The 27686-nt window shown below is 52.2% G+C and overlaps 1 protein-coding gene and 1 long non-coding RNA gene across 8 annotated transcripts; one reads left to right on the top strand and one right to left on the bottom strand.

Moving 5' to 3' along the window:
* LOC131275088 (uncharacterized) lies at positions 1-12254 on the top strand. Its single transcript, XR_009182530.2, has 3 exons — positions 1-418; positions 9150-9211; positions 11523-12254. It is a non-coding gene; the product is annotated as an uncharacterized lncRNA (long non-coding RNA).
* LOC101431350 (CMRF35-like molecule 8) lies at positions 11857-27686 on the bottom strand. Of its 7 annotated transcripts, none has more exons than XM_012524080.4 (8): positions 27571-27686; positions 27216-27425; positions 21522-21878; positions 19787-19910; positions 17735-17886; positions 14583-14620; positions 14099-14206; positions 11857-12591 (listed from the first exon to the last, which is right to left on the bottom strand). In XM_012524080.4, exons 2-8 carry the CDS (start codon positions 27271-27273, stop codon positions 12460-12462), a joined length of 969 nt encoding a protein of 322 aa, XP_012379534.2. In that variant the 5' UTR covers positions 27274-27425; positions 27571-27686; the 3' UTR covers positions 11857-12459. The 7 variants fall into 7 exon arrangements, with proteins under 7 accessions (XP_012379534.2, XP_023443704.2, XP_012379536.2 ...); XM_023587936.3 differs by having other exon boundaries at positions 27500-27634; XM_012524082.4 differs by having other exon boundaries at positions 17735-17829; positions 27216-27638.

Below are 27686 nucleotides of genomic sequence, written 5' to 3'. Positions count from 1 at the left end.
TCAGACCCCCTGGTGTGCTTCATGTGACCCTAGCAGAAACTCCATTAGGAAATGTCTTTGTGCCCAGACCCTACATGCTGCCCCTCATTTTCCCACCCCTTGGTGAAACGCTATCTTCATTCTCTGGACCGCCGCCACCAAAGAGAATCTCTCCACCAAAGAGAATCTCTCCTCCCCGTCTGTCCTAATAAATACAGCTCAAGCCTGACACTGTACTGAGTCAGTCCTTTGGTCCTGCAGCCGCCCTGACCTGCGGCCTTCAGGAGCTGGGTTGTCTGGTCTAGCCGTACACCAGAATATTAGTCACAGAGAGAAACGAAGTGCAATGAAGACGAACCTCGAAAACGCCATGCTGAGTGAAGGAGCCTGAATTAAGGTCATATATTATGACTCCATCCGCGGGAAACATCCAGAACAGGTAAATCCATCGGGACAGAAAGTGGATTAATGGTTGCCAGGGGCTGGTGGGAGGGTTGGAGGGGAAATGGGAGGCGATTACTAATGAAATGAAAATTACTAATGAAATGAAAAAGGTTCTGAAATTAGATAGTGGTGATGGCGGCACAATTTCCTGGATATACTAAAACCCATTCAGTTGTACACTTTAAATGGGATGAATTTTATGGTATGTGAATTATATATTTTTTAAAAATCACCCCCCAAACAAAGTCAGCAGCGCTGAGGTTGAGAAAACGCTGCACTAAGCAAAGACTAGGATGCCAGTGGCGGAGCACTTGGTGATGGGACACAGAGAAGGATGGAGGCAAAAAGACCTTCACAGCAGCCCTGCCTGCACAAGGAGATGCCCCCGGGGCGGGGACTTCCTTCCCAGCCCGCACTCACAAGCAGCTTTCTGCAGAGGCAGGTGACCTCCCAGGTGACCTCCCAGGTGGTCCAAAATCAGAACGCTGTGGAGGTCCTGGGCGTGGGGCATAGGTACTGAGGTCCCTAGAAAGGGTTGCCCCCAAATAAATGACTCAGCATTATGGTTTACATGGTGAGTTGAGCCTTAAAGAGATCAGGCATCTCTGTGTGGAGTCCAGGATCTGAGTTTGCCAGGATGAGGACCAGAGCCCAGGACATTTACCAAAGTGATCTCCCCAAAGGAGGCCTCTTAATGAAGGCCTCTGCATCATCTCAACTCCACCGACCTCAGAAGCACTAGAGGACGGGCCCACGGGGCCCACTTGACAAGGAGAATCGCCCCAGAGGGGTCAGCTCTGACATCTGCCTGCTGGACACTTCCTCCTTTACTCTCACCAAGGCAGCATCCCACACACGTCGTCAACACATCGCTGGGCTCAGCCCAAAGTGCACCAGAAAAGGAGAAAAGCCCCTGGGAGGGAGTTCAGAAAGACTCAACTCTCTTGTGGGCAGATGGCAGGAGAAGGAAGAGGAACTTACATCATGGGTCAACTGTATCACTTTGTTACGTGTGCAATGGCAAAGGGGACGGAGGCACATGTGTTGATTCCAAAGCCCCAGTGACGGTGGGGAAACTTCAGATGCAGACTATGGGGAAAGCAGGAAGTTCCACCATTTGCAAAACTTCCTGTCCAGCTTTCACAAAGAGCTTCTGACTCAGGTTTTGGAGGTATGTTCCCTGGGGCACACAGGCTCTGGCTGTGTCCTGGGTGTGGATCTGGAAGGAAGAAACATGCCTGGGTTGAATGGACTTTGTGGCTTCCCTCTTGAAAAGATGTAGGACTTCTCATTCTCTTGCCCACTCTAAGGTAGCCAGGGGTGGAGGAAAATCCTCCAGAGGGAGAGAGCAGAGATTTAGGCAGGGGTCTAGGCTTCTCCCAAAATCCTAGTGAAAGAGAGGGGCAAGGACTCAGGTCTTGGTGAGGAATAAGCAGCTTCACCTTCAGTTATGACATGTGTATTAGTCAGCCAAAGGGGTGCTGAGGCAAAATACCAGATATTGGTTGTTTTTTATAAAGGGTTTTTTTTTTCTTTATTTTTTTATTTTTTAATGTTACATTCAAAATATATGAGGTCCCCGTATACCCTCTCACCCCACTCCTCCCACGACAACCTCTTCCATCATCATGGGACACTCACTGCACTCGGTGAACACATCTCTGAGCACTGCTGCACCACACGGTCAATGGTCCACATTTAAGTTTACACGCTCCCCCAGTCCACCCAGAGGGCCATGGGAGGACACACAATGTCCAGTAACTGTCCCTGCAGCACCACCCAGGACAACTCCAAGTCCTGAAAATGCCCCCACGTCACATCTCTTCTTCCCACTCCGCACCCCCAGCAGCCACCATAGCCACGTTCTCCACCTCAGCGCCACATTTACTTCCATCACTAATCACAACAATTCCAGAATACAGCATCAGCAAATCCACTCCAATCCATACTCCACGCTTCCATTCTGTGGACCCTGGGATGGTTATGTCCACTCCACCTCTGTATCTAAAGGGTGCTTCAGTTCCACTTGGATGATGGATGCAATTCTCCTGTTTGCAGTTGTAGGTACTCTTGGCTTCCTGGTGTGGTGGTTGATCTTCTTCACCTCCCTCTTAGCTGGCTGGGGTAAGTCCAATAAACCAGAGGATAGGAGTTGCAAGTCTGTTGAGGCTCAGGGCCTGGCTATCACATGGACAGTCCAGAGATTCAGGTCCCCTGAGTATACACTAAACCCAAGCGCCAACCACAGATCTGGTAAAAGTGACACAGAAGAGGCTTGTGAACAAAGGTCACATCTGAGTCCAACTCCATCACACTCATGAACACAAACATAGTCTTGAGGTCATTTTCTAAGTCAGCCCTGGGTATTCTTTCTGGACTCGAGCCAATGGAGAAATACCTTTTGCCTCCTTGGCCATTTACAAATTCACTGATAATTAACCTAACACTATTTAATTCAGCAAATATTTAACATGTTGGACTCTCTGTCCAGAATAGTGCTAGATTTTGAAGAGCAAACTGGTTGTGGAACAACAGCAAGACACTAACCAGCACGTGAATAACAGTAATAACATTACAAGACAGCCACCAGCACTCTGCCCTGTGTCCCGCTCCCCAGATGAAGCCTTGCCAGGGCATAGCCGGGCTGTGGGTGTGGGTGGTGCTGATTTCCAGGTTCTCTTTTATCGAAGATTTGTGGCTGGAGTGTGTCTTACCATGCTGATATGGCAACTGATATGGCACTGAAGTCCATCTGCCATGACCATAGAAACTGTGAGTCTCTGTAGCCCTCAGAAGAACCAGTACCTGGGGTTGTATCTACTTTAGCTATCTCTGGGACTCTGCTGATGTGTGCATAAGGGCAACCCCTCCGATGACCTCCCGGCTCTTTTATGGAGACTCATAGCCATATAAACTCATTTGTCCTTTCCATTTCCCCCTTTTATTCAAGGTCAAAAAGCATTTTCAACTCCTGATATTACATGTAGGCTGAGATATTCTGCTGGTCTGAGTTGACCCTTTTATTCAAGGTCGTTCTCCAGCCACATCATCAGCCAGTACTTGGTAGTAATCCCTCGGTGCCAGGGAGGCTCATCCCCAGGAGTCATGTCCCATGCTGGGTGGAAGGCAATGCATTTACAGGCTGAGTTTGGCTTCGAGACTGGCCACATTGGAGCAACATGGAGGCTCCCAGGAGGTAACTCTTAGGCACCATGCAGCTCTAGGCCTAGTTCTTATTTCAGGCACACTGGCTCACAAGCATAGTCATTAGCATCAAGGGCTCATTGTTGGACCACCCTTCCTTATTGGTCTTAGCCATTGCACTCAGGGGATTGTTGCTGTTCCATTAGGGAATGTGACAGAGCTCCCCTGGCCTGGAACTCAGAACTACCCCAGCCCTCGTTTCCAACTGTAATCACTATGAAAATATCCAAACATTTTTATTCACCCCGCACATATGCCCTGGAGAACTCCCTCCCAACCATGCGCCCCCCACCAATAACCCACCACACCAGTATTCCTCCCTTGCCACCATTGAACCCCTCTATGGCCCAAAACCTCCCTGAAAATGAAGCCCAATATATTGCCAGGTTCCATTAATAGTAAAATGGAATATAGTGATGGGTTTAAAGGTTAGATACAGAATACATACTAATTTAGAAAAATTAAAGCAAAATAAATTGGGGTATCAAAAATTTTAAAATGAAAAAGCTTTGTTTTTGATGTTTTGCCTTCCCTCACTGCAATAACTGTTGCCCTGTATGCACATTGGCAAGGCAACTTCTTCCATCTCTTCCTCAGTGTCTACGTACTTTCTTTCTCTTTTTTTTTCCAATTATTAAGCTTGTCTTCATAAAAGTTTTAGACCACAGTAATTCATATATACAATATACAGTACTCCCACATATTCAACATTAGACACTTTGTCCCTTGCCCAGCAATAATCTTTTTACATGTTCATACTATATTTACTGCAACTGATGTACAGATACTGCGACAATAGCTTTCAAACAAGGTTACACTTGGGTTTATATTATGGTTTATATTTTAGACTACACAATTTTCTAAATTTTTAGTTATCTTATGTTTTACATTATGGTTTACATTTTAGCCTATAGGCCCCTATACATTTTTGGTGTAATTTAACATGTCCTATATCCATCCTTGCATAATCTTGTGGAATACTTCCATTGCCCACAGTATGCTGATTCCACCTATTCAATACCTCTTTCCCCCTCCCCTCAGGGCCCACAGCGACAATCACTCTTCATTGCTTGAAGGGCCATGTTCAGAGATACTTGCAAGAATGTTGAGGGCTTGACATGTTCGGCTGCCCTAATGCATTGGGAGCTACCATTTCTCTCGAGAGATACAGTTCCCTCTATTTGAGAACATCCGTCTTCCCCAGGATGTGGGTATACCTTCACTCTCATTGTATGGGTCTACATCCAATGATATAACCCACTATGAGAAAATGATCACTCACATACTCCCTAGAAGCCTGTCCTGTGTCAAATTCTCCCCTTTAAGCATCTTAAACAGTTAGCCTTCCTTATATTTTTTAAAAAGTTTTCTCAACATTATACTCTCAACCACATACCTGACAATCTCCTATGTTCATATGTTCCCCCACCCTTCCCCCAATTTCTTATTTGGGGTAGGAGCTTACAGATTCCAGGCCATAAAGCATAACTTACTTCCCTCACCAAAGTCTATTTCCACATGTTGGAGCAAGGTGGCTGCCGATATCTGCAAGGGTTCAGGCTTCCTGGGTCCCTCTCTTCCCAGGGCTTGCTTCTCTTTCCTCTGTGTACTTACTTCCTGGAGCTCCAGCTTAAGACTTCCGCATCAAACTCCAGCATCAAAACTTCAATATTAAAAACCCACAACTCTGTCCTTTGCCATGTCTTTTATTGGTGAGCCCCCACGAGGGTGGGGGCTCAATGCCCTACTGGCACAAGAGGTTTACTTGATTAAATAAACAAGTAAACCTCTGAATCCAATATAATCTAACATGCCCAGAGGAAAAGACCAGGTCACAAACATAATCCAATATTTCTTTCTGGAGTTCATCAATAATATCAAACTGCTACAACATGGGTGGAAATCCACCTCCCCAAAGTCCCTTTCCCAGAGCTCCCTGATACTTCTCAAGGGGTTTTATGCAGACCTTTCTCCTGACCCCATATCTTTTTAATCAGCTGATGGCCATCAGGTTGATCATCTGGCAAGTTTGATCCTCTCAATGATTAATTTGTGGAATGCCCAAAAGGGTAATTCTACCATGCAGCTCTATGAGGACGGTTCTGCTCTGTTTGGCCAATTGATATTCTGTAGGTGACTCTGATCTGGAATTCAGTTCATTGAGTATTAACTGACTACAGGCTCTTGTAAACCAAAGCTCCCTGCTTCTTGTCAATAACCCATTACCCCTTGTTTTCAGGCTCATTCCTAATTCATCGCCTGCACATATTAACTAATAGACAGTTTCCAATGTGCTTTACTTGTTAAACAGTTACTTGTCTGGTAGGTACAGTCACCTTCTTACACTCTGTCCTAATATGTCACTATTAAACACTTGCTATTTCAACCTGCATAAGATAGCCAAAGATGAATCACTTACCTCATCACTCTTCAGTCAAATTTGTGCTGTTGGGCTTTACTGGCAGAAGAGTATCTAACTATGCTCACACTTATAATTCTTAAAAATGGATAACATGGGGCCTTGCTTGTTTAACAATTACTGTGAAAAAAGAAGAAAGAACAAAGGAAGGAAAGAATGAAGGGAGGGAGGCAGAGAGGAAGGAATGAAGGAGTGAAGAAACAAAATTATCACAAGTCGAGAACATTTGGAGGGTCAAGGACTCTACCCAGTTCTTCCACAGAACTCTCTAAAGCAGACTAGTAAGACAGGGAATCAACAGATGGATCTGGAACCTAGCAAGGAGTCCACGTGGACATCAATAACTCCAAAATGGCTGCTGGAAAACCCTCCCCCAGGATTCTGCCACTCAGAAGAAGACTTCCTCCAAAGCCAGGAGAAGCCCCGGGTATTCCCTAAGGACTTTATCATTGGGCCCTCCTGGGAGGTTGATGGGAGAAATAAGCAACCACAACAGTAAACAGCTGGAACTCCTCCCTGCCATTAGCAAAGGGGTGGGATAATTAACAGTTCAAAAGCAGGCACAAGGCCTGAGTTCACTCTCTCCTGCTCTCTTGCCTCTGGACCCGGGCTCCAGCTGCCTCTCCCCCACTTGGATCACCACGCAAGTAAAACCTGGGCATTTATAACCTATAATGGGAAATTGTAGCCTGTAAATCAACCCTCTTTACCACTTTCCAGCCTCTTCCTCTCTACCTGGGACTCCTGATCTGTTATTTTCTTCCATTTCTCTTCCCTCCCTACCTAAATAAATTACTGGCCTAACTCACCTGACGTGCTCTTGAAATTCATTTCTTCAGCAGAGTTGAAGAACCTAAACGAGATCCGGTAACATTGCTACTACCCCAAAAACATGGGAACTCAGGGTTTGCCCTTAGCTTGGGTTTCAGGAGTGTGTTTTGGATTCCACTGAATCAGGTGGCCCAAATTTGCAGAATGTAGGGCAAAAAGGAGAACAAAGGGTCAAATTCAAAGGAGCTGGCCAAGAGCTAGAAAGGAAAGAATTGGCAACAAAGAACACAAGAAAAAAGGTTGGGGTGCCTGGAAGGAGTCCCAGAGGCCACCAAGCAGCAAGGAGGGAAGGGCGAGAGAGTGCAAAGAGCCTTTTAAAGAGCTGGTGAGGGGAGAAAGAATTGACTAGAGCCAGTGTTGGTTACAAATGGAGAAACTGAGGCTTGGATGGTCTCAAATGGTCTCAAATGACTGCCCCAGACCATGGAGCTGGTAAGGGCAGAGTTGTGCTTCAAACCCTGATCTGTCTGATCCCAAATCCCTTACACCAAGTACAGGTGGGGTGACTGCCCACTCCTCTGATAGGCTGCAGGCAGGTGGGGAAAATTCAGGAAGTGGGCAGAAGTAACAGGGCACAAAATAAGGGAGCTCAAGGGTGAGAAGGAATTAAGTTCTTTTGGACACAATAACATTCAAGGAGTTTCCCAAGTCCAGCCTCCTTTCCTCTCTTCGCTGAATCGACCCTGAAAACACGGACTTCCTTCTGGGCCAGACCATGCTGGGGAATCTCAGCAGGCTTAGGTCCGGAAAGTGTGCTTCCAGGCATGGCCAGCAGGTGGACCCACCCCCTGATCCCATCTCCACGTCTGCTTCAAGGCTGAGCCAGCTCACGTGGTTTTACCCAAACCAGTAAACTTTATGGGGCTATAAGGTGTAAAAACAAACAAACATAGTCTTGAGGTCATTTTCTAAGTCAGCCCTGGGTATTCTTTCTGAAGGACTCGGGCCAGTGGAGAAATTACCTTTCGCCTCCTAGGCCATTTGCGAATTTACTGATAATTAACCTAACACTATTTAATTCAGCAAATAGTTATCATGTTGGCACTCTCTGTCCAGAATAGTGCTAGATTTTGAAGAGCAAACTGGTTGTGGAACAACGGCAAGACACTAACCGGCACATCAATAACAGTAATATCATTACAAGACAGCCACCAGCACTCTGCCCTGTGTCCCGCTTCCCAGATGAAGCCTTGCAGGGCACAGCCGCGCTATGGGTGTGGGTGGTGCTGATTTCCAGCTTCTCTTTTATCGAAGATTCGTGGCTGGGGTGTGTCTTACCACGCCCTGGCTCTGGAGGGTGATCCTGAACTTCCACAACAAAGCTTGGGGCCTCTCAAGACCAGGCCCACCCCTGCCCTCTAGGGTAGGGGGCTTAGCAGTGACCAGGGATGGTGGAAGGTAAATGTCCACAAGTGTGCACCAGACAGGGTGGAGCAAGCTCAGGGTCTCACCAGGGCTCGGGCCACCCGCCCTAACCCAGCCAGGAGGGTGCCTTGGTGTGCTGAGCTCACGTGCACAGAGATGTCAGCAGCCTGTTCTCAGGTGGCTCAGGAAACCACGATAGAGAATAATAAGTGAATATGAGAAAATGTTTAAAATAGGTGAATTTGGGTAAAGGATATATGGGAGTTATTTCCATAATTTTTCTCTAAAGTTTGAAATTATTTCAAAATGAAAGGTTGTGGGGTTGGGTTTTATGCTTGCTTTTTGTTTGTTTTTGAGGCACTAAAATCCAGAAGCCCCGAATTCAAGATTCGGATTTTCCACTTCCCCTCTGCGTGGCATTTGTCATTTCATATAACCTCTCTGGACTGTGGCTCTTCTGTAAAATAAGGACGCCCTCTCTTTTCGCTGCCGTAATGTAGTCTATTTATTGTATGAAAACGTCAGCTCACCCAGTCCCCTAAAAAGAAACAAAAGAGGGCCATGATGTGGACCATTGACCATGAGGTGCAGAGGTGCCCAGAGACGTACTTACCAAATGCAATGGATGTGTCATGATGATGGGAATGAGTGTTGCTGCGGGGGGAGTGGTGGGGTGGGGGTGGTGGGTTGAAGGGGTCCTCATATATTTTTTTGTAATGTAATATTTTTACAAAATCAATTTTAAAAATTAAAATAAATAAATAAATAAAAAAGAAACAAAAGAAACTGATCATGTTGATTTTTATATTTTATTTACCCCAACATCTACCACCATTTTGAAATGTCATCATTGTATTAAATTATTAAAGAGCTATTTTACACTCTCTTCTTTGTACTGTCCCCTTAGACTCCCAGCACATCTCAGTTTGGTTGAGCCAAGCTTCAAGGCTCAAGACTCAAGACCGACAAGTAAGGAGCACCTGCGGGGTAGGTCAGGCTGATTCGCCCTCCAGGCTGGCCCAACCCGAGGCCCAGCGACTCTCTCCTTTTCCTCCCTGCTTCTCTGTCCCTGCCCAGGCCACTCTTCACTGGTCTGAGGGTAGAAAGCTTTGCTCTCACCCATCACACTTCCCTCAAATCCATGGTCTATGAGCCTACTTCCCCCTCCAACAACGGCTTAAAGGTTTTGAAACTTCTGAGCGAAGCAGTTACCCTGAATTCTGCTTTATGCTATCTCATCTCTTCCTTGAAGCCATAAAGTCTGCAGGCCAGAGACTGAGTGGATGAAAAGGAGGCACAAGCAATTACAAAAATACATCGGTTACTATTACAAAACTTTTCCCACCACAAGGTTTTTTGAAGCTTAGTTTTCTTTTCTGTGTGTACTTGGTGGGAGGTGGAGGACGGGGAGGAGGAGTGGATGGCTCCCAAGTGGAAGAAGGATTTTCCCCCAAATCTTACATTCCACCAGGAGGGGATGATTCAGACTTAACTGACCCCTCTTTTTAAGCTAAGGCTCTGATTGTTCATACATCGGCATCAATTGCTCGTGTGAATATAAGAAATTTAGGGAAGGATGGCTTTGCAGAAAGGACTGAAATTAAAGGGAAACAGACTCAATTTTCAGGGGCAAGGGTCGTATTTTATAATAGCCACATCTTTAGAGGCCATTAGGCACCGTGCTATGTCCTTTAAGTTCCTTGCCACAAACATACAGAGGGCGTTGCGGTTATCTCCCCATTTCACAGACGGGAAATCTAAAGGTCAGACCATCTGTGACTTGCCCAGTTTCATTCAATTTGTGAGAGGCAGAAAGGAGCTCAGACTCAAGTGTGCCTCGGAAGCAATCAGAGGAAAGTCTTTTCCCCACTACTACAAAGAAACAAGGGTGTGGATGGGATTGCCCCATCCAGCCTGGAATTTGTCTTCTCCACCACCCAGCCTGCTCCATGGCTTCCCATATTTGTTTAACTAAGAAGACAATGAACATGAAACTCTGTTTACATGTCCCATATTCTTTTTCCAGTTTTGTCCAGTATATATATGTATAAGTATATATGTTGTGTTTTCAGGAAACAGCCCAGGGAAGCAGTTGTAGCTCAGTGATTTGAGTGTCTGCTTCCCATGTATGATGTACCAGGTTCAATCCTCCGTACATCCTAAAAAACAAACAAACAACAACAACAAAAAAGCCAGCCCAGAGTAAAGAAGAAATGGGAGCCATTGCCTTATCTTTTGAATCAGCAGTGCCATCAACCCCTGTATCCACTCTTCAGCACTCTTTCCCATGGCACAGATGAAAGCCATAAGTAAAGAGCTCTTCACCACCCATTCCTACAAAGGCGAGGCCAGCAACTAAGAGGCATTCCCGCCCCTGCCCACAGCCCCAGAGCCTGGGAGGTGAGGGCTGACAGGGCATCCACATGCCTGGAAAACTGAAAGTTCATCCAGGGTGGGGACAGGTCACCTGCTTCCCCCTGCCCCCAGGGCACATTGCCTGAGAATGCTGCAGAAAGAATCAGGGAATGGAAGCTGCCCTGGGACCCTCCCCAGACAGGGCGGGGAGTCGGAGGGGGTGAGGGGTGGGGAGGGGGCAGAGAAGCCAGTAAAGGAAGGGGAAAGGAGGGGCTGCGCCTTAGCAGAGGCACAGCTGCATGCTGGCTGTGCGGCTGGGAGCCTGGCCTTCCCCAGAGATAAGTCAGACTACAGCGAGAAGCCGGCTCCCACCCCACACCCCGAATTCACATCCCCACTTCACCCACAGTGCCCTGCCTTTGTGGCTGCCCAGATTTGGGGCTGGTATCTGCTATCTGGGGTCATGGGCTTCCCCACTTCCTCCTTAGGAGGGGTTAGGGGAAGGAGAGGAGGGCAGCCCGCTGCTTCCCTTCTGGCACGGGGGGGGGGGGGGGGGGGGGGGGGGGCCTTCTCCGGCTCAGGCCTCAGCCCAGGCAGAACTGGGAGGGTCCTGGGCTCCGTGAGCTGCACCCGCCAGCCCTGCTGGTGCCACGCTGCCCTCCCAGCCCCCTCCTGCTGGACCTACACTGTGTGTGCGATGCCCCTTCTCACTGCTGAGTGTCAGAACGGAGGGGAAGTGTTGGGGGGTGCACCTGCACACACAGTGACAGATCAAAAGAAGACACCAACCAGAGCAGTGTCACCACCTGTTGGGGCCATCTACTCGCTAAAGGAGGTTTTGAAAGCTGCGGCCCACCTCCCAGAGGAAACTGCTCAGATGTCACAGTGTTGTTGCAAAGTGAAATACGCTCTTTGCTTTTCACAGTGATTTATATAAAACAGAAGATCAACACGTTGCTAAGTGTGGAAAGAGAAGCACGGAGGTTTCCCGCAGCAGCCGAGGGACGTGGAGATGTGATTTTGCAGTCGCTGGAGGCAGCAGCAGGCGCAAAGGGGTCGGGGCCTCTGTGCGTAGCCAGCCTCCTGGTGCAGCGCTTCCTGGCGTGGAGGAAAGCGGCTGCGACTGTCCCTCCCCCTTCTGTCCGCCACAGACAACCCCAAGGGCTTCCTCAACCCCTTGTGTCCTCAGAGCTTCTCTGTGCTCATTTGATATCAAAGCCCAAAGCTTTCCGTAATAGAAGACGGAGATACATGGAAGGCACTGTTGAAATAAGTCTTCTCTTTTAATAAGATAGTTTAAATTTTATTTATATCTTACATTAAAAATAAGCCTAGCTAAGACTCTAGAGGAACTTGCCACTGATTCTGGAGCTGTGGCCCCGTCTCCACTCTCCGGGGACTCAGTTTCCTTGCCTGCAGATGAGGAGGGCTCTGGTTGTTAGTGGCCCTGGGCGGCCCCTCATACGTGGACAAATTCTTCCTCTGCATTATCTTGCCCCCTTTGCCAATTCCCCCCACTCCCACGTGGTCCCGGACATTTAGAAAGTGATAAGCAGGTACCACTCTCTTTGAGCCACGTCTTTATCTGGGGCTGCAAGGGCGCAGGAGCTCCGGTCCTCCTAGACAGAGCTGGCGGGGGGTGGAGGAAGAGGAGAAACAGGCAAGAAGACCCGGTGCAACAGGGGACTTCCCACTGACACCCCCCCCCCCCCCCCGCACCAGGGGCCCCACTCCTGCTGCTCCCAGCTGCCTCGTCAGTCACCACCAAGGGGGCAGGCTGAGGGGGGCGCGGGCCAAGGGGGCCGCCCTGTGCTTCTTGAGGACCAGGGAGACCCCCAGCGGGTGAGGCCAGAGACAGCAGCCTACGTCTTCTTCACCACGCTGTACTCTGTTTCCTCCCGGGACCTCTGGGAGGGGCTCCTGTTGGCCTTGGAATCCAGACTCTGGCCTTCGAAGGCCACCAGGGAATAGTGCGGCTCCTCCCTGGGGGCTGCCTGCAGAGAGAGGCCCGAGCTTAGGGAGGCCCGCCCACCCCCGGCCTCCCCGCCGTCCGGCCTCTTTCTCCCTCAAGATTGTCCTGCAACACCTGGGCCCCCACCCTGTCTGTGCACACGTCCGCTCCACCCCACATGGCCAAGGCCCCGCTCCCCTGCCCCAGCACAAAGCCAGCAGGCACCAGAGCCAGGAGGGCCCTCGGGCCCCCCGAGTCTGGCCCAGCCTATTACAAGGTTTCCAGGAAGTGTCCAGGCTGCCCCGAGACGACCTCGGCGCTGCTTGATGAGATGTCCCCTTTCTGGGGACTCTGCAAAGGACCCGGGTCCTCCGTGTAGAGTCTGGACAGGTGCAGGCACGCCCCATTTGCTCTACCGCTCGGCGTTTAACCAGCCGTGCCATGGGGCTCAAGTCTGGTAACTTGTGCCAAGGGAGGTGGCAGGAGGAGGGAAACCATGCCCCAAATCCACGTTGAGGTCACTCGTCACCAAGTTAGGAAAACCAGGCTCTTGCTAGTCCGAGGCCGTGTGACCATGGGTGCAGGTGGCCTGAGAAGAGGTCACGGCAGGGAGGAATGAGGGTAGACCTTCCCGGGGGCTTTCGGACTCTGGGCCAGGAGCCATCAGAGGGGAACTGGACTGTGCCAGCTGCTCCGGGGCCCCGGCAGAGGGAGCCAGGACCTGGGACCCCAGACCACCCCAATCTGCCTGCAGACAGCTGGCCGGAGTGGGGGAGAGGCAGGGTTCCCAGGGGACCCAGAGGAGACACCCAGTGGGATCCCCTATTCCCCAGTCTGGTGGATGGGGCCAGGTAGGAAATATCACAGGGAATCCGGCCACCTTTCCAGAGCAGCCCAGTGGCCGTGGTACCTGATGCCAGCCATCCAGGACACTGCATGGCATATCTGAGAAGGTGCAAGGGGCTGGGCTAGGGCTGGGGTGGGCATGGGGACTTGGAGGTGTCCCCATGCAGCTGTCTGAGGCTTCAGTCTCTTCCCCACCTTCTCCACCACGGGGCCCCCAGCCTCTCCTTGAACTATTCCAGAACAGGTGGATCAGGCCCTGGGAAGCAGCCCACTCCATTAGCCCATTTCAAGGCATCTGTGCTTAAGGGCTGACCCACAGGGGCTCGTGTATAGAAACGTGAAAAATTGAGCTGAGGCCAAATTGATACCAGGACTAAGTCAGTGAGAACTCACAGGCTGGGACCCTTGGTGCTTTGGGTGTAGAGTCGACACTTAATAAGTGCTGGACGTTAGTGACATCAGGGCCATAATTCAGTGGCCACCCCAACAGCCCCTCCATCCCCTCACCCCAGACAATGGCAACCTTAAGACACCTTAAGACAATGGCACCAAGCCCTTCAAAGGCCTCCACTCTGGCATAATCTATCCTGGCCCCGTTTTCTGCGAGGCCGAGCCAGCCCCCCACGTATGCCTTCCCTGTCCGCCCTCCTCCCCCTGGGCAACACCAGGGCCCGGGAGCCCAGGAGCCGGCCCTCTGCGCTCACCACTGTACAGTACTCCACCTCCATGCCCCACGGGTGCACAGGCTCGCCCAGCGAGGGCCACGTTGGCAGCTCCAGGTTGGCATAGCAGACCTCGCTCTGATCAGCAGCCTGGGGTGTGCAGGAAGTCGGGGCAGGGGAGCCTCGGTGGGTGTCCACGGAGCCCCCCCCCACTCCAGCCCCTGCGTGCATCTGCCCTCTCCCACCAGCTCCCACTCTGGTCCTCTGGGGCAGGATTTGAATGCTCCCCTGGCCAGGGGCCTGGCTGGGAGGCCCCTGCCTCACTCAATTCCCCTGCGGGGAGGACCAGACCACCAGGTAGGGGGCCCAGACATTTTCTTCCTGCTCTGAGCAAGCACCAACTCCCTCCCTCCTTGGTGCACCTGGGCCCCCACTGACCTAAGGGATGGTGTGACCCGTCCCCAGCCTCTGTGTCCCCGCCCCTCCCCCAGTCACCTGATGCACCCCTGCTGTAGCCTTTTCTTACCTGAGTGGAGTTCCAGGGTGGCTCTGAATTCTTACCTGCTAAAGAGACAAGAGGAGAGGAGGGTGGTGGAAGCCACAGAAACCCCAGAGCAAGGGCAGGGAGAGGACAGGCCTCCTGATCCATCTGGAAACAGGCGTCTCCCTAGAGATTTCAGGCCTGGGCCTCAGGTCTGAACATGGTGGGAGCTCAGTGTTGAGTGAGTGAATTGATGAGGGAGTAAATGAAGGAAGGAAGGAAGGAACAAAAAGGCTCCAGCTGGAGGAGTGGGGCCAAACGGAGCTGAGTCTCAAAAGTCACTTAGAAAAACACGTCCAGCTTGGAGAAGACAGAGAAGGAAGGAGGCCCAGGTAAAAGGGCCTGGAGCTGCCTCAAACCATGAGAAGTCCATGGGTCCCTGCTCCACCCCAGGGCCTGGACTAGACCGGGCCACAGACCCAGAGCCTGTAGGATGGGGGCTCTGTCCTCTCGTGGGCTCCCGGCTCCAGCTCCCATGGCCTTGTCCTTCCAACCCCACAGTACTTCTCTGCAGGTGGTCGGTGCACAGCCCTGACCCTTCCAACCTGGGCGCCGAGGCCCTGGTGGGCGCCAGGCTATGCGCACACAGCCGGAATGCCCTTGGTCTAATTCCACAGCCTGGTAACCCTGAAGCTACTACACTCTTGTAGTAGGTGGGTCCAGAGGAGGGAGAGCCACTAGCCTCCCCGGGAAGCCCCCACAGTGAGAGGGGGCTGCCCAGCACTGGACGACACAAGACCACCTACAGCAGAGTGTTGGCTGAGCCCTTGTCAGCAGGCTCAACGAAACGTGCAGCCGGGGCTCTGGGGTGTGATACGTCGTGTCTCCAAGTCCTACGTGCAATGTGCTCCACACCGCCCTCCTGCTCTTCACCTGGGACAAGTGTGGGGTGTGAGAAAGAGGGAAGGAAGGTGGCAGTGGGGAGGTGCGGCAGAAGCCAGCTTGACTAGAAGTCCCCTGAAGAAGGGACCCAGTCTGCCTGGGCCACGATGGTGGCCCCAGTACCCAGCGTGGGGCCTGGCATGCAATAGGTGCTCAAGAAAATTTAGTTGTGTGGATGGATGAAAGGCTGGATGGATGGACCATGAGAATGAGCCAGGGGAAAAGAACTGCAAGCGGAGGTGATGGGGGCAGGCACAGGACAGGGACAACCAGGATGTACAGTAAAAGGCCAGCAGGGAGACAGAGAGAGAATATTAAACCAGAAAGCCTTTCTCCAATGACAGGAGATTGGTTAACAAAGGCTAATCCACCCATATGTTGATAAACCCTGCAGGCAGTGATTTTTAGAAGAACATTTCATCAGGAAAAATGGCACATATGGTAAATATGAAAAAAATAATTTTAAAAGAGGATTTGTTATGAAGCAAATTTTTATGGAAATCACTTATGTAAATAGAGGCGTAGAAAAAAGCCTGGAAGAACATACCTCAAAGTCAGAGGTTGATTTCCTCCAGGGGGCAGGACTTTTTGACTGTCTTTTATTATGAGTCATTTATTCTCTCTGTTGTGCTTTTCTTATTTTCCAGATTTTCTACAATAATCACTCATTGCTTTTTAAAGGGGGAGGAAGCTCTTTTTAGAGAGAGAGAGTTTCTAGGTGAAAGGGCACAGACAGAGGTAACCCAGGCTAGGAAAAGCCCCAGCTCTGAGTTGGCAGGACATGTGGGCTGGAGCTTAGGGGGTTCCCAGAAAATGGGGGAGACTGAGCAGATGGGGAAGAGGAAATGACTTTCCTCCCATCACCATCACACATGGGGAACGCTGAGGCAGCTGTCTCCCCAAAGGCATGGCAGTGCCGAGGTGGGGTCTGGGCCCAGGAATGGAGGTGGGAGTGTCAGGCAGAGCCCCCCACCCCGCCCCCACCCTCGGGCACCAGTGGTGGAGAAGCACGAGCTCCTCCCTCTGCAGTCCGGATTTCATCACAGCTTTAAAAGGCTTCAGTAACTGTGGGCAAAGGTCCCCGGGGGCCATGACCCAGGCCTCGGGATAAGAAGGAAGGAAGTGCTGTCTTGGGGATGAACCTGAGTGAAATAAGGCAGATGCAAATGTTCAGGCACTGCCCGGGTTTCACTTACCTGAAATACTAGAAATAGCAAATGTGTAGAGACAGGAAGTGCGCCCGGGCGCAGGGGAGGGGGACGTGGTTGCTCAGTGTGGAGAGTGTTTGCGCATGTTGGAAGGTTTTAAATAGAAGTTGTTTGGGCCTTATGAAGGTGGACAATTAAAAGAAACTCCTGGAAGGACTGTCTGCTCACATCCTCATCACCTGTTAGATCAGGAAGGAGGCCAAAGGCTGGCGCTTCCACCCCAGGCACGTCAGCTCTCTGGAGGCCACTGGTGGCCCCAGCCCAGGGCAGCAAGGCCACAGCTGTGTTCGCTCCTCTGGGCATTTCTTTGCTCGATTTGTTCGCCCGGCGTTTGCAGAGCCCCTGCTCGCTGAGCCAGGCAGGGCTGGCTGCACACGCGTGTGCCGATCGCCCTCCGAGCTCAGAGCAGAGGGACTGACCAACAGGCGCCCGGAGCCCCCGGGGTGCCCGGCGTGGCTGAAACTACTACACCACACACTAACTCAGCAAATGGGTGCTGTGTGCCTTCTCAGTCACCGTCCCTGAACTGAGCGCACAGGCAGCAGTCCAGGGTGAGAAGGGTGAATCTAGGGTGCAAAGGGGAGCAATGGGGGAGCAGTAGACGTACACCCCAGAGGGGCCAAAACCACTCTTTGGGGGCCCAGAAACAGCCCCAGAGGAAAGGAGGTCTAAGGGCAGCCTCTGACCCACCGGGACGGAGCCCGGGGAAGAGGACCCGGCATGGGGGTCGGGGAAAGCACGTGTGTAAACCGAGGCACAGGAAGAGATCCATTGAGGAGCTGAGCCTGCGGCTCCTGCCCAGTCACAGGAAGCTGGTGCAAGGAGACGCAGCAGGAGTGAGGCGGGAGGGGGGCAGGGCCAGCCGCCTTGGGTGGCCCGAAGTGGGGGAGCCCCCAGGTTTAAACAGAAGAGGGCCTACTGCAGGGGCACTGAGCCCCGGGCCCCGGGCAGAAGGGCCCCCCCAGGGACGCCTCCTCTGGGCCCGCCTCCAGGGGCCAGGCCGGGGGACAGGGCAGCAGAGCTGTCACCGTGGGGGCAGAGGCTCACCTTTCCTGGGTCTCTTCATCATTCTCCAGGCCAGCAGTGAGGTCCCCACCAGCAGAAGCAGCAAGAGGGCTAACACGGACAGCAGGACTGGGAGCCTGGGGGCAGACGTGGGGGGGAGGTGGGCGGTGCCTGGGAGGTGAGGTGGGGGGAACCTGGGGGAAGACATATGGAGGTGTGAGGTGGGGGGAGCCTGGGGGAAGACATGGAGGTGTGAGGTGGGGGGAGCCTGGGGGATGATGTGAGGGTGTGAGGTGGGGGGAGCCTAGGGGAAGATGTGGGGGTGTGAGGTGGGGGGAGCCTGGGGGAAGACATATGGAGGTATGAGGTGGGGGGAGCCTGGGGGAAGACGTGGGGGTGTGAGGTGGGGGGAGCCTGGGGGATGATGTGGAGATGTGAGGTGGGGGGAGCCTGGGGGAAGACATGGAGGTGTGAGGTGGGGGGAGCCTGGGGGAAGACATATGGGGGTGTGAGGTGGGGGGAGCCTGGGGGATGATGTGAGGGTGTGAGGTGGGGGGAGCCTAGGGGAAGATGTGGGGGTGTGAGGTGGGGGGAGCCTGGGGGAAGACATATGGGGGTGTGAGGTGGGGGGAGCCTGGGGGAAGATGTGGGGGTGTGAGGTGGGGGGAGCCTGGGGGATGATGTGAGGGTGTGAGGTGGGGGGAGAAGCCTGAGGGAAGACGCATGGAAGGAGTGTGAGGTAGGGGGAGCCTGAGGGAAGATGTGTGGAGATATAAGCTGGGGGGACCCTGGGGAAGACGTTGGGGGGTGAAATGGGGGGACCCTGGGAAAGATGTATGGGGCTGTGAGATGGTGGGATCCTTCCTTCCCTGCTTTTTAAAATAGATAGATAAGGTTCAATGTTCAAAAAAGTAGAAGCAAAAACCTCTCCTTTCTACACACCCCCATCTACCCACTCCCCCTCCCTTCCCACACACCTTAGGAACCTTCCAGAAGCTCTTATTCATGTACAAGCAAATATGGAATGTGCCTTGTTTTCCTCCTCCTTTCACACAAAAGGGGTCATGGCATCAATGCTATTTTTCACTTAACAACACTACTTGGAGATCCTTCCAAAGCAGTCCATAAGCAAGTCCCTTGCTCTTCTGTAGGATGCCATTGCAAAGATGCACCACAATTCCTTTAGTATGTCCCTCTTCATGGACACCCTTCCCCAGTCCTTTATGATTTTGAGTATTGCTGTAATAAATATCCTGTCTCTCTGCCGTCATACCCTTGGACAAGCAGGGGATTCACCGAGAAGTTCACAAGGCTTGGGCTGATGGCTCTTGCTCGCTTGGCCCCTCTCATACCTAAGTTTGTATTCCTCACATTGCACAAGCTACAAGTCACAGAACCTTGCTCTGCCCCTTCGTGTATCTGCGGGGTAAATGGCATGCTTGCAGCCCAAATTTCACCTTGTCCGATATTAAGATTATGACTCCAGGCTTGCAGGAAGCCTCTGGAAGGGCTTTGGGAGTCTGTGAATCCCAGAAACAGCCTATGTTGGCATGCATTTTGGGGGGGAGTCCATTGAATTCATCAAATTCTCCCTAGGGTTGGTGACTCCCCCAAAAAGTTTAAGAACTTCTGGTTTAGAGGAAAAGAACCCAAGACTTTGCAGAGACATAAATCTGAGTTGGGGGCCCAGCCCTGCCTCTTGAAGCTGTGTGACTAGGCAAATTGCTTAACCTCTCTGAGCCCCAGGTTACCCTTCTGTATAATGAAGATGATAGCAGCCAAGGGTTGTAGTGAGGAGCAAATGAAAATGTGCCTGTAAAGCACTTAGCATGTGCCTGGCAGGATGGCAGCAGCTCTCATTAAAAGCTGCTTCCTCCCCCCACCTACCTTCTCCCCAGCCCAATCCCTCCCTCGAAGCCCAGTGCAGGCCCAGCCTGGCCTTGGCAAAACAAGCTAGACAGGCAAACAGGGCTCCCCACCTGGGCGTAAGGCAAAGGCAGCCGTGAGTGAGGTCCCTGCCCCCACCGGGCAGGGAGGTGGGGTGAGGCCCAGGCCTGAGGTCCCCCTCCAGGTCAGAGGGTCGGGGCGCCTCACCTCGTGCCCTGGCTGTGGTGAGGGCTGTCCTGGTTGCTTGCACTGGGGGTGGCCCCCGTTGTGGACAACACAGCTGGAATCGTGGTTAACGTGGTACTTGGAAGTGTCTTTGTCGGTGTTGCTGCTGGTAAAAACACAAATCGGTGCAGTGTAGACGTACCACGGAACATTATTCAGCAGCAAAGAGGAAGGAAGTTCTGATGCACACGACGGCGTGGATGAATCGAGAAGACAGCATGAGTGAAGTGAGCCCGACACAGAAGGATGAATTTTGGGTGACCTCACTTATATTAAATAATTAGAATATACCAATGCCTAGGGACAGAAGGTAACATACAGGGTACCAGGGGCTGGGGAACAGGGCAGGAGAGCACCTCCAAACAGGACCCAGGCACACCCCAACAGTCCTGTTCCACCCTGGTGATGAGTGTTGGGGCCACCCCCAATTCATCTCCCACCCCCAGTCTCGTCCCCCTCCAACCAGTGGCCACACAGCTGCCAGAGAATTCTGCCTGGACTGCAAATCTGACATGTCACCTGCCAAAGCTCCCACCTGCACTCAGCACCCCTTACCCTGCCCCACCAGGCCCTACCTGCTTCTGCCCTCAGCCCTCAGCCTTCCCCCTTGAAGCTCCAGGTCTCTGCGGCGCTGACACTCAGGCAGCTCTCCCTCTCTCTCCCTTGCACACTGCTCTCCATGCACCCATCAAGATTGAGCAGAGCTGCCAACTCCACCAGAAGCCTTCCCTGACCCTCCCTGCCTCGTTCCTTCCCTCCCTCCCTCCCTCTCTCTCTCTCTCTCACACACACACACAGTTTGCCCCTGTGGCCTGGAGCCCCTGCTGCCCTTTCCCTGTCAGAGCTCACACTGCTGCGCTGGCGTGATGCCCCTTCCTCAGCTCTGCCCCACCAGGCCTGAGCCCTGGGCCCCAGAGCTGAGTTGAGGGCTCTGGAATCCAGGCAGCACCTGGCAGAGAAGAGGCCCCCTAAAAAGGGGAATGAATTCCCCGAGGGATGAGCACTGCGGGGGGAGGCCCCAGGCTGAGGAGGAGGCAGGGGGTGCAGAGGGAAGAGCCCCACGGCGAGGCAGAGGGAGCCCCACAGGCAGGCTGGGACCCACACCCTGGGCCCAGCAGCTGGACCTTCCCAGGGGCGGTGCATCGAAGGTCAGAGGAACTGGGCTTTTCCAGGGCCGCCCCGGACGCAGAGGCAAAGGGAGGCACCCAGAGGCAGGGACGGAGTCCAGGAAGGGGGATGTCCGGGCTGGAGCTTCCAAAGCAGAGGGTGGTCAGGACGCAGTCAGGATGCCGTCAGAATGCAGTTGGGACACAGGGCGTGGCTGGGCTGGGCCCGGCTGCCTTCCCCCACCCACAGGCTGCTGGGCAGCTGGCTCAGGTCCTTTGGGATGCACCAGCCACACACAGCTCCGGTGCGGGTGGCAAGGCACAAGGACCCCTGTCCTGCAGGGCTCAGATTCAGGTCTGCGGTCCACACACAGCCCTGCCCCACCAGCCTCAGGGGCCCCAGGCCCCTGCTGTGGCCACCAACCAGGGGGGCAAGAAGTTAGATGTCTCCCACCAGCCCCAGCTCCCTGTCTCCCTCTCTCTCACATACACACAAGCACACACATGAGTAGTTTGCCTCGCTTCTGATCCCAGACCTGCCCCAGCTCTTTTAACCTAAGCCTCTTCCCTCTTCCAGTAGGTGGCCCTGGAGCAGCAGGGGCAGGGCTTACCTGGGCTCACTGTCACCACAATCTCAAGAGCAGGGTCAGGCCCGCTGAACCATGACGTGCCAACCCCACACCAGTATCGGCCTCTGTCATCCTTGGTGAGGTTCCCCACGGTCACGGTGAAGGTCAGGTTTGCAGGATGGTCCCTGATGGACACGCGCCCGCTCCTCACCTCGCTCTCTGACCCTTTGGTCTCCACAATCTTTTCACATGGTGGAATAAAAGATCTTCTGCACCAGTATTTGTTGTGCGCCTTGAATTTCTCCTCATAGTGACACTGCACACTCAGAGATCCCCCCTCGGTGCCTGTCACAGCGCTGAGGCCCGTCACGGTGCTGGGGCCCCACAGAGCCAGGCAACCTGAAAGACACGCCCAAGGCTGGCTCCTCAGCAGCGGGGATGGGCCAGCAGGGTCCTGGGGGTCAGGTCCTCACCAGGGGGCCCGAGTCGATCCCCTGAAGTTTCCCACACTCCACACTGCCCCCCATCACCAGGTCACACCTTGAGTGTCCTCCCCTGGCGCTCTGGCTCTCCTAAGATTTTGGCCGTGGCAGCCTGTAGCAGTTTGATATGGTTATGAATTCCAAAAATTGATATTGGATTATGTTCGTAAACTGGTCTGTACCTGGGCATGACTGAGTCATGATTAGGGCTTTGATTGGGCCACATCATTAAGGCATTGAGTTCCTGCCCCTTGGTGGGAGGGGCTCACAGATAAAAGGCATGGCAAAGGACAGAGTTGAAGGTTTTTGATGTTGGAGTCTTGATGTTGGAGTTTGATCTGAAGCCTTATGCTGGAGCCCCAGGAAGTAAGCTCACAGAGGAAAGAGAAGCCAGCCCAGGAAGAGAGGACTCTGAGCCCAGGAAGAAGCAAGACCCTGGAAGAAAGGAACCCAGGAAGCCTGAACCCTCACAGACATCAGCAGCCATGTTGCTCCAACACGTGAAAACAGACTTTGGTGACGGAAGTAATTAATGCTTTGTGGCCTGGTAACTGTAAGCTCCTACCCCAAATAAATACCTTCACAAAAGCCAGCAGATTTCTGGTATTTTGCATCAGCAGCCCTTTGGCTGACTGTCACCCAGCCCCTTCCTTCCTACCCCATCTCCTCCCCTGCTGCCCTTCCCCTTCCTCTCATTGACCTCGGACCTCCCACTCCCAAGGTTGCCAGGACTAAAAGAACTCACATCCCTGAACACCTGCCCTCACCAGGAGGCCAGCCCCAGCCCAGAGCACCTCCTGGTCCGCACAGCAATCTGCTCCCGGGGAGGGAGGATAATCCAGGGCAGAAAGAGGGCTGCCAAATAGTTGTAGCAGAAACGCTGGACACACTTGACAAAAGGTGTGGATCAAAACACAGAGGTTTACTGATGGCAATCTTCAGTTCATCTTCTTATAGATGTAATTTTCAAGGAAGTTCATTATTTATTACCAAGATTTATGCAAGTCTCAGATAAGGGTACGGTCACGTGTGTGAAGCTAATGCTGGCCACCCGCATGGACGACACGCAGCCCTGCCCGGGCTGATGGACACGTGCCCACTGGGCAGCTGTTAGTGCCACTCCTCACCATCCGTGCAGCTCTGGGACCAGGTCCCCATGATGGCTGGGACTAAGGTGACAGCTTGCTCTCTCCAGGATCACCAATTCCTTTGTAGAGAATTTCTGCAAAGTACTGTCTTGATTCTTTAAATTTCCTCTGTATCTGCAGTTATCTTTTTCTTTTTACTTCTAATTTTTGTATTTGTATTTTCTCTTTTTCCTATTTAGGCTAGCAGAGGATTATCGGTTTTTATTAGGTTGAATCGTAGGAAATTCCTGGCAATTTTGGTTAAAAATTATCGAATATCAGCAATTTCATGTGGTTCGACCTAATTATTGGCCAGACATTTTACACCATTATCTAGAGTCCTAGAGGTAGAACTCTTTAATTTTACTTGCTTTTTGGGGTTCTTGAACCCTCACTTGGAGACTTGGGGCCCCTGGCAGGTAAGCTCAGGAGGGCAGAGGCCTTAGCCCTCTTACACCTTCAGTATCGAGACGTGCCTGGCACAGAGCAGGCCCTAAGAAGTTCTTCAGGCGAGCTGCCTCCCGCCGTCACCCCCACCCCACCCGGGGCCTCTCCAAGAGCCTTTGGCCCCTGCCCACCTCATAGCCCTCCATTCTCAGCCACGGCTCCCAGAGCTACCACAAGCCCCATAAGTCCTTCCGCAGGCTCCACTGCAACCTCCTCTCCTGCCCGGGGGTGCAGGTGCCCTGTAGAAGGGTGCAGAGAAGGACTGCGCAATCCCTGTCGGGATGTGACATTTATAGAAAGACTCGGTAGTGATTGCCAAGGTGGACTACAAAGGTTCCTCTGGCTTCAGCATCAGAAGAATCTGGGTGACATCTTATTCTATTATGTATCAGCTGTGTGTTCTGGGGCAAGTTACTCAACCTCTCTGAGCTTCAGGTGCCTCATCTGTAAAATGATGACAACTGTGCCTACCTCATACAGCATTAAATAACAGCTATAAAATGCCTGGCAAATAATATTAGGTTGAACCATAGGAAACTGCTGATATTCAAATGTTTTTAACCAAAACCCTCAGCAATTTCCTATGGTTCAACCTAAGAAAAACTGATAACCCTCTACTAGCCTAAATAAGGAAAAAAAAAAGAAAACACAAGTGCCCAGTATGAGAAGTGAACAGGAAGAAAACAACTGTAGTTACGGAGGAAATTAAAAGAATTGAGACAGTACTTTGCAGCAATTCTCTACAAAGAAATTTGTAAAGCTGCATCAATGAGTGATTTTGTAGGAAAACACCAGTCACTAAAATGGACACAGACTAAGTGTTTAATAGATGTCAGCTCCCAGGCCTCCTCCCCCAAGGCCTGCCCCCATCCCCATTTCCTGGCCTCTTCCCTCCCCAGTGCGCGTCAGCTGCCACCCTCTTTGCCTGGGCCTTGGCTCCTCTCCCTGATCTGGGCGACCCCACGCCCTGCCCGAGGCCCCCAGTCCTGGTCTGTCTCCAGTGTCTGATTTCCCTTCCAGGTCTCTCTCCCTCAGTCCCTCCCTCTCCCCCTGATTCACTTTTCTCCTCATAATGGCAACAAACAATAAAGCACCTGCCCTTCTGAGCACACCCCACATCTGAAACTTGGAGAAAAAATGTCACTAGGTCTCCCAGAAAGTTCTGCCCCACCCATGATGGTGTCATCACAACTTGGAGACAGGGAGGGTGTCAGAAACCCTTCCGTTTTATCTCCCCCCCCACCGAGCAATGCCGCCTATTTACAGGCCTCCCATTTTGCCCCTCCGTGCTTTCTCCTGACTGACACTTTTCATTCCCCATCCCATCCCTGCCCCCTGCCCACCAAATGCAAACACGAAAGACAGAGAGCACCTGGGGCCAGGGGCCTCACCATTCCCAAACTCCTCTACCTGGATGCAAAGCCATCCCACTTGTGTCACCAAAATGAGAAAGCAGGAAGGTAGGTACAAGTCAAGAAGTTAGGAAAAGAACATATGTATGCAACTCACCCAAAAATGGAGAAAAAGATAAAAATAAAGCAGAAATTGACCCAAATTAGGAAACAGAAAAACAAAAGAATTAATAGGCACTGGTTTTTCTTTGGGGAGGAAGAAACATAAACAATGCAGTGGGTAGCCAAATCAATGAAAAGGGGAGAAGACACAAATACACAATTTAAAAGAAATTATAACCAGGGTAATTTACAAGTCTCTACCAACAAATTTGGAAAACTAGATGGAACTGATCATTTTCTATGAAAATATAAATGACCAAAATTGGTCCAGAATAGATTTTTTTTTAATTAGGTAGGCCAATAATGGAAAGTGTTATTGTTAGAGGTTTGCAATAATTAACAAGCTGTAGCTCAGTTTCCCCTGATATGCACTGGGGAAAGGCTAACCCCATCCCCCATAAGCCTACGTGCCTAAGGGCCTGGCGCTTCCCCACAGGTTAAATAAAGAAACCACATAGAGACAGGAGTAAAGGGAAAGGGAAACCTTCCCTACCTACCTATCAACGGAAGGTAAAATTTCTACAGAACAAAGAAACATCTGCCCCTGCAGCATTCCAAGAAACTGTAACTCCCTAGCCCACTATCCTCTAGTCACTCTCAGGAAAAGTTCTCACCTTGAGGGCTTCCCATTGGCCCCTGCTCTTCATTGGGACCCTCAACCCCCTCCCACCAGCTATCATTTCCCCACCTAGGAAAGTTCGGTATAAATTCCCCCTTCCTATAAGTCCCCCCTTCCACGGGGGGCTGAAGTCTGTTCTTCAGACCCCCTCCATTGGGAGAGCTTCTCAATAAATTCTTTGCTTATGGCCAGTCAGTCTCCATGTCCCAGTAAGCACCGTATTTTCTCCAACAGTTATCAAGGGCTTTTTCCCCTCCAAAAAAAAAAAGGCCAAACTCAGACAGTTCCACAAGTTAATTCTTTCAGACCTTCAGGGAACCAACAATTCTGTTTTTATTTAAACATTTGCAGAGAATGTAGAAACAAGAAAATCTCCTTAATTCTTTTCATGAAGTCAGCATAATAGATGGAGACTAAAATCTGACCACATCGCTATATATAATTCACCATCTTGATAATTCAAAAGAGAAAAGAATCATAATCCTCTCCCCAGATAATGAGAAGGCATCCTACACCTGCTGCTGGTGTTTTTAAAACCCTTCGTACGTGGACGTAACTGGACGTCAACACTTAGCGCGACCCCCTGGTCCAGACCAGGATGGCCGCTTGCATTCTGACTGCTTTGGTGGGATGCTGGGCATCGTTGTCACCGAGAGAAAGAAACCAGAGGAGAACATATCAGCGAGAAACAGGGAATTCTCAGTGCATGCCGGTCAATATGAAAATCTAAATGAATCAATGGAAAATCTAGGAGTGGCAAGGTGGGTGGCTTAAAAATTAAAACGCAAAACCAAAGCTTTCCTGTAGACATCAAGTTAGCAAATATAGTGGAAGAAAATGTCCACTTTATAAGGAAAATAACCAAAACTATCCCGAATACCCTAGAAATGTGCTCCTTGAGGAAAGCTGTAAACCCTCCTGCGGGGCCACAAGACAAGCGTGTTCTCGGCTGGGACGACCCCACTCTCAGTTCCCGTGAGGAAGCCTCCTCCTGTCTCGCCCAGTTCTGTTTCCTTTCCCCCTCCGTCCTTCCTGCCCTCGGCCCCTCTGTGTCCCTCCTTCTCCTGGGAGGCAGCTGACCCCTGGTCCATAGGCGGATGCTGGGGCTGGAGCTGCCCCTGCTCCCCCTCCATGTCCCCGGGACCACGACCCGTCCCTCCCCAGTCCCCAACTTTCCTTCTCACCTTGAAAAGGCTGAGCTCCCCAAAACACAATCTCGGCAGCCATCACTCTACCCCCACCCCGCGCCCCTGCCTCTCTGCTCCCTTCTTCCTGGAATAATTCAAATGAAAACTCTGACAAAGCCCCTCCTCCACGCCCACCCCGCCCCACACCCCACCGTGGCTCATCCAAGGTCCGGTGCGTGCAGGGGAGGGACAAGCCTCACTCCTTCCCCACCAGGGCTGAGCACCTGGTCCCTCCGTTCATCTTGCGTGCACAGAGCGGCACCCGCGCTGTCAGTCCTGACCCTCTCGAGCCAACCCCCTGCAGCCGTGCCCTCACACGCCCCACCCTCCTGCTCCCCTCCAGTCCAGGGCACCCCTCACCTGGGACCCAGAGGAGCAGCAGCGCTGACAGCCAGGTGGCCCCAGCCCGCTGGGTCATCTCTCTGCGGCGGACGCCACCTGAGCAGGTCCAGGTCCCAGCTGGGCCTGAGGTGTCAGCCCCTCGGGCCGGGAGGGGCAGATCTCCGGGGCTCTCACTTCTGCTTTTCTTCGGGCCGTTCTGCTTCCTTGTTCAGCTTTTCGGGTTTGTTCCTAGAGCGGACCAGAAGATGGAGGAAGCCGGGGAGCAACGTGCGGGGGCTGGCTGAGATGCCCGCTGGGCCCACCTGTTAGCCCCCGCGTGAGCAGCAGTTTCCAGAGCCATGCCAGGGGCCGTACGTCTCCCCCACCCGCTTACCACCGCGGATCGCAGGCCTGCTCTCCCCACTGCCAGGGCAACGGGGCCAGGCGGGGGGCGGTTTCCTTCCGGCGGAGGCTGGTCCCTGCCCCCTCACTTCCTCATGGTCATCAGGA

This window comes from Dasypus novemcinctus, chromosome 21 (genome assembly GCF_030445035.2).
Source record: "Dasypus novemcinctus isolate mDasNov1 chromosome 21, mDasNov1.1.hap2, whole genome shotgun sequence".
Lineage (NCBI taxonomy): Eukaryota > Metazoa > Chordata > Mammalia > Cingulata > Dasypodidae > Dasypus > Dasypus novemcinctus.
This window is presented reverse-complemented; position numbering and strand designations above follow the sequence as displayed.

Bases quoted from the DNA above. Each gene is read 5' to 3' on its own strand.
- LOC101431350 (XM_012524080.4), bottom strand. From the start codon at position 27,273: ATGACCCAGCGGGCTGGGGCCACCTGGCTGTCAGCGCTGCTGCTCCTC. The intron at 21,879-27,215 runs GTGAGGGGTGCC...CGTGTCTTTCAG, and splicing joins GCTGCTCCTCTGGGTCCCAG to GTTGCCTGGCTCTGTGGGGC. The intron at 12,592-14,098 runs GTGAGCGCAGAG...CTCTCTCTGCAG, and splicing joins AGGTGGAGTACTGTACAGTG to GCAGCCCCCAGGGAGGAGCC.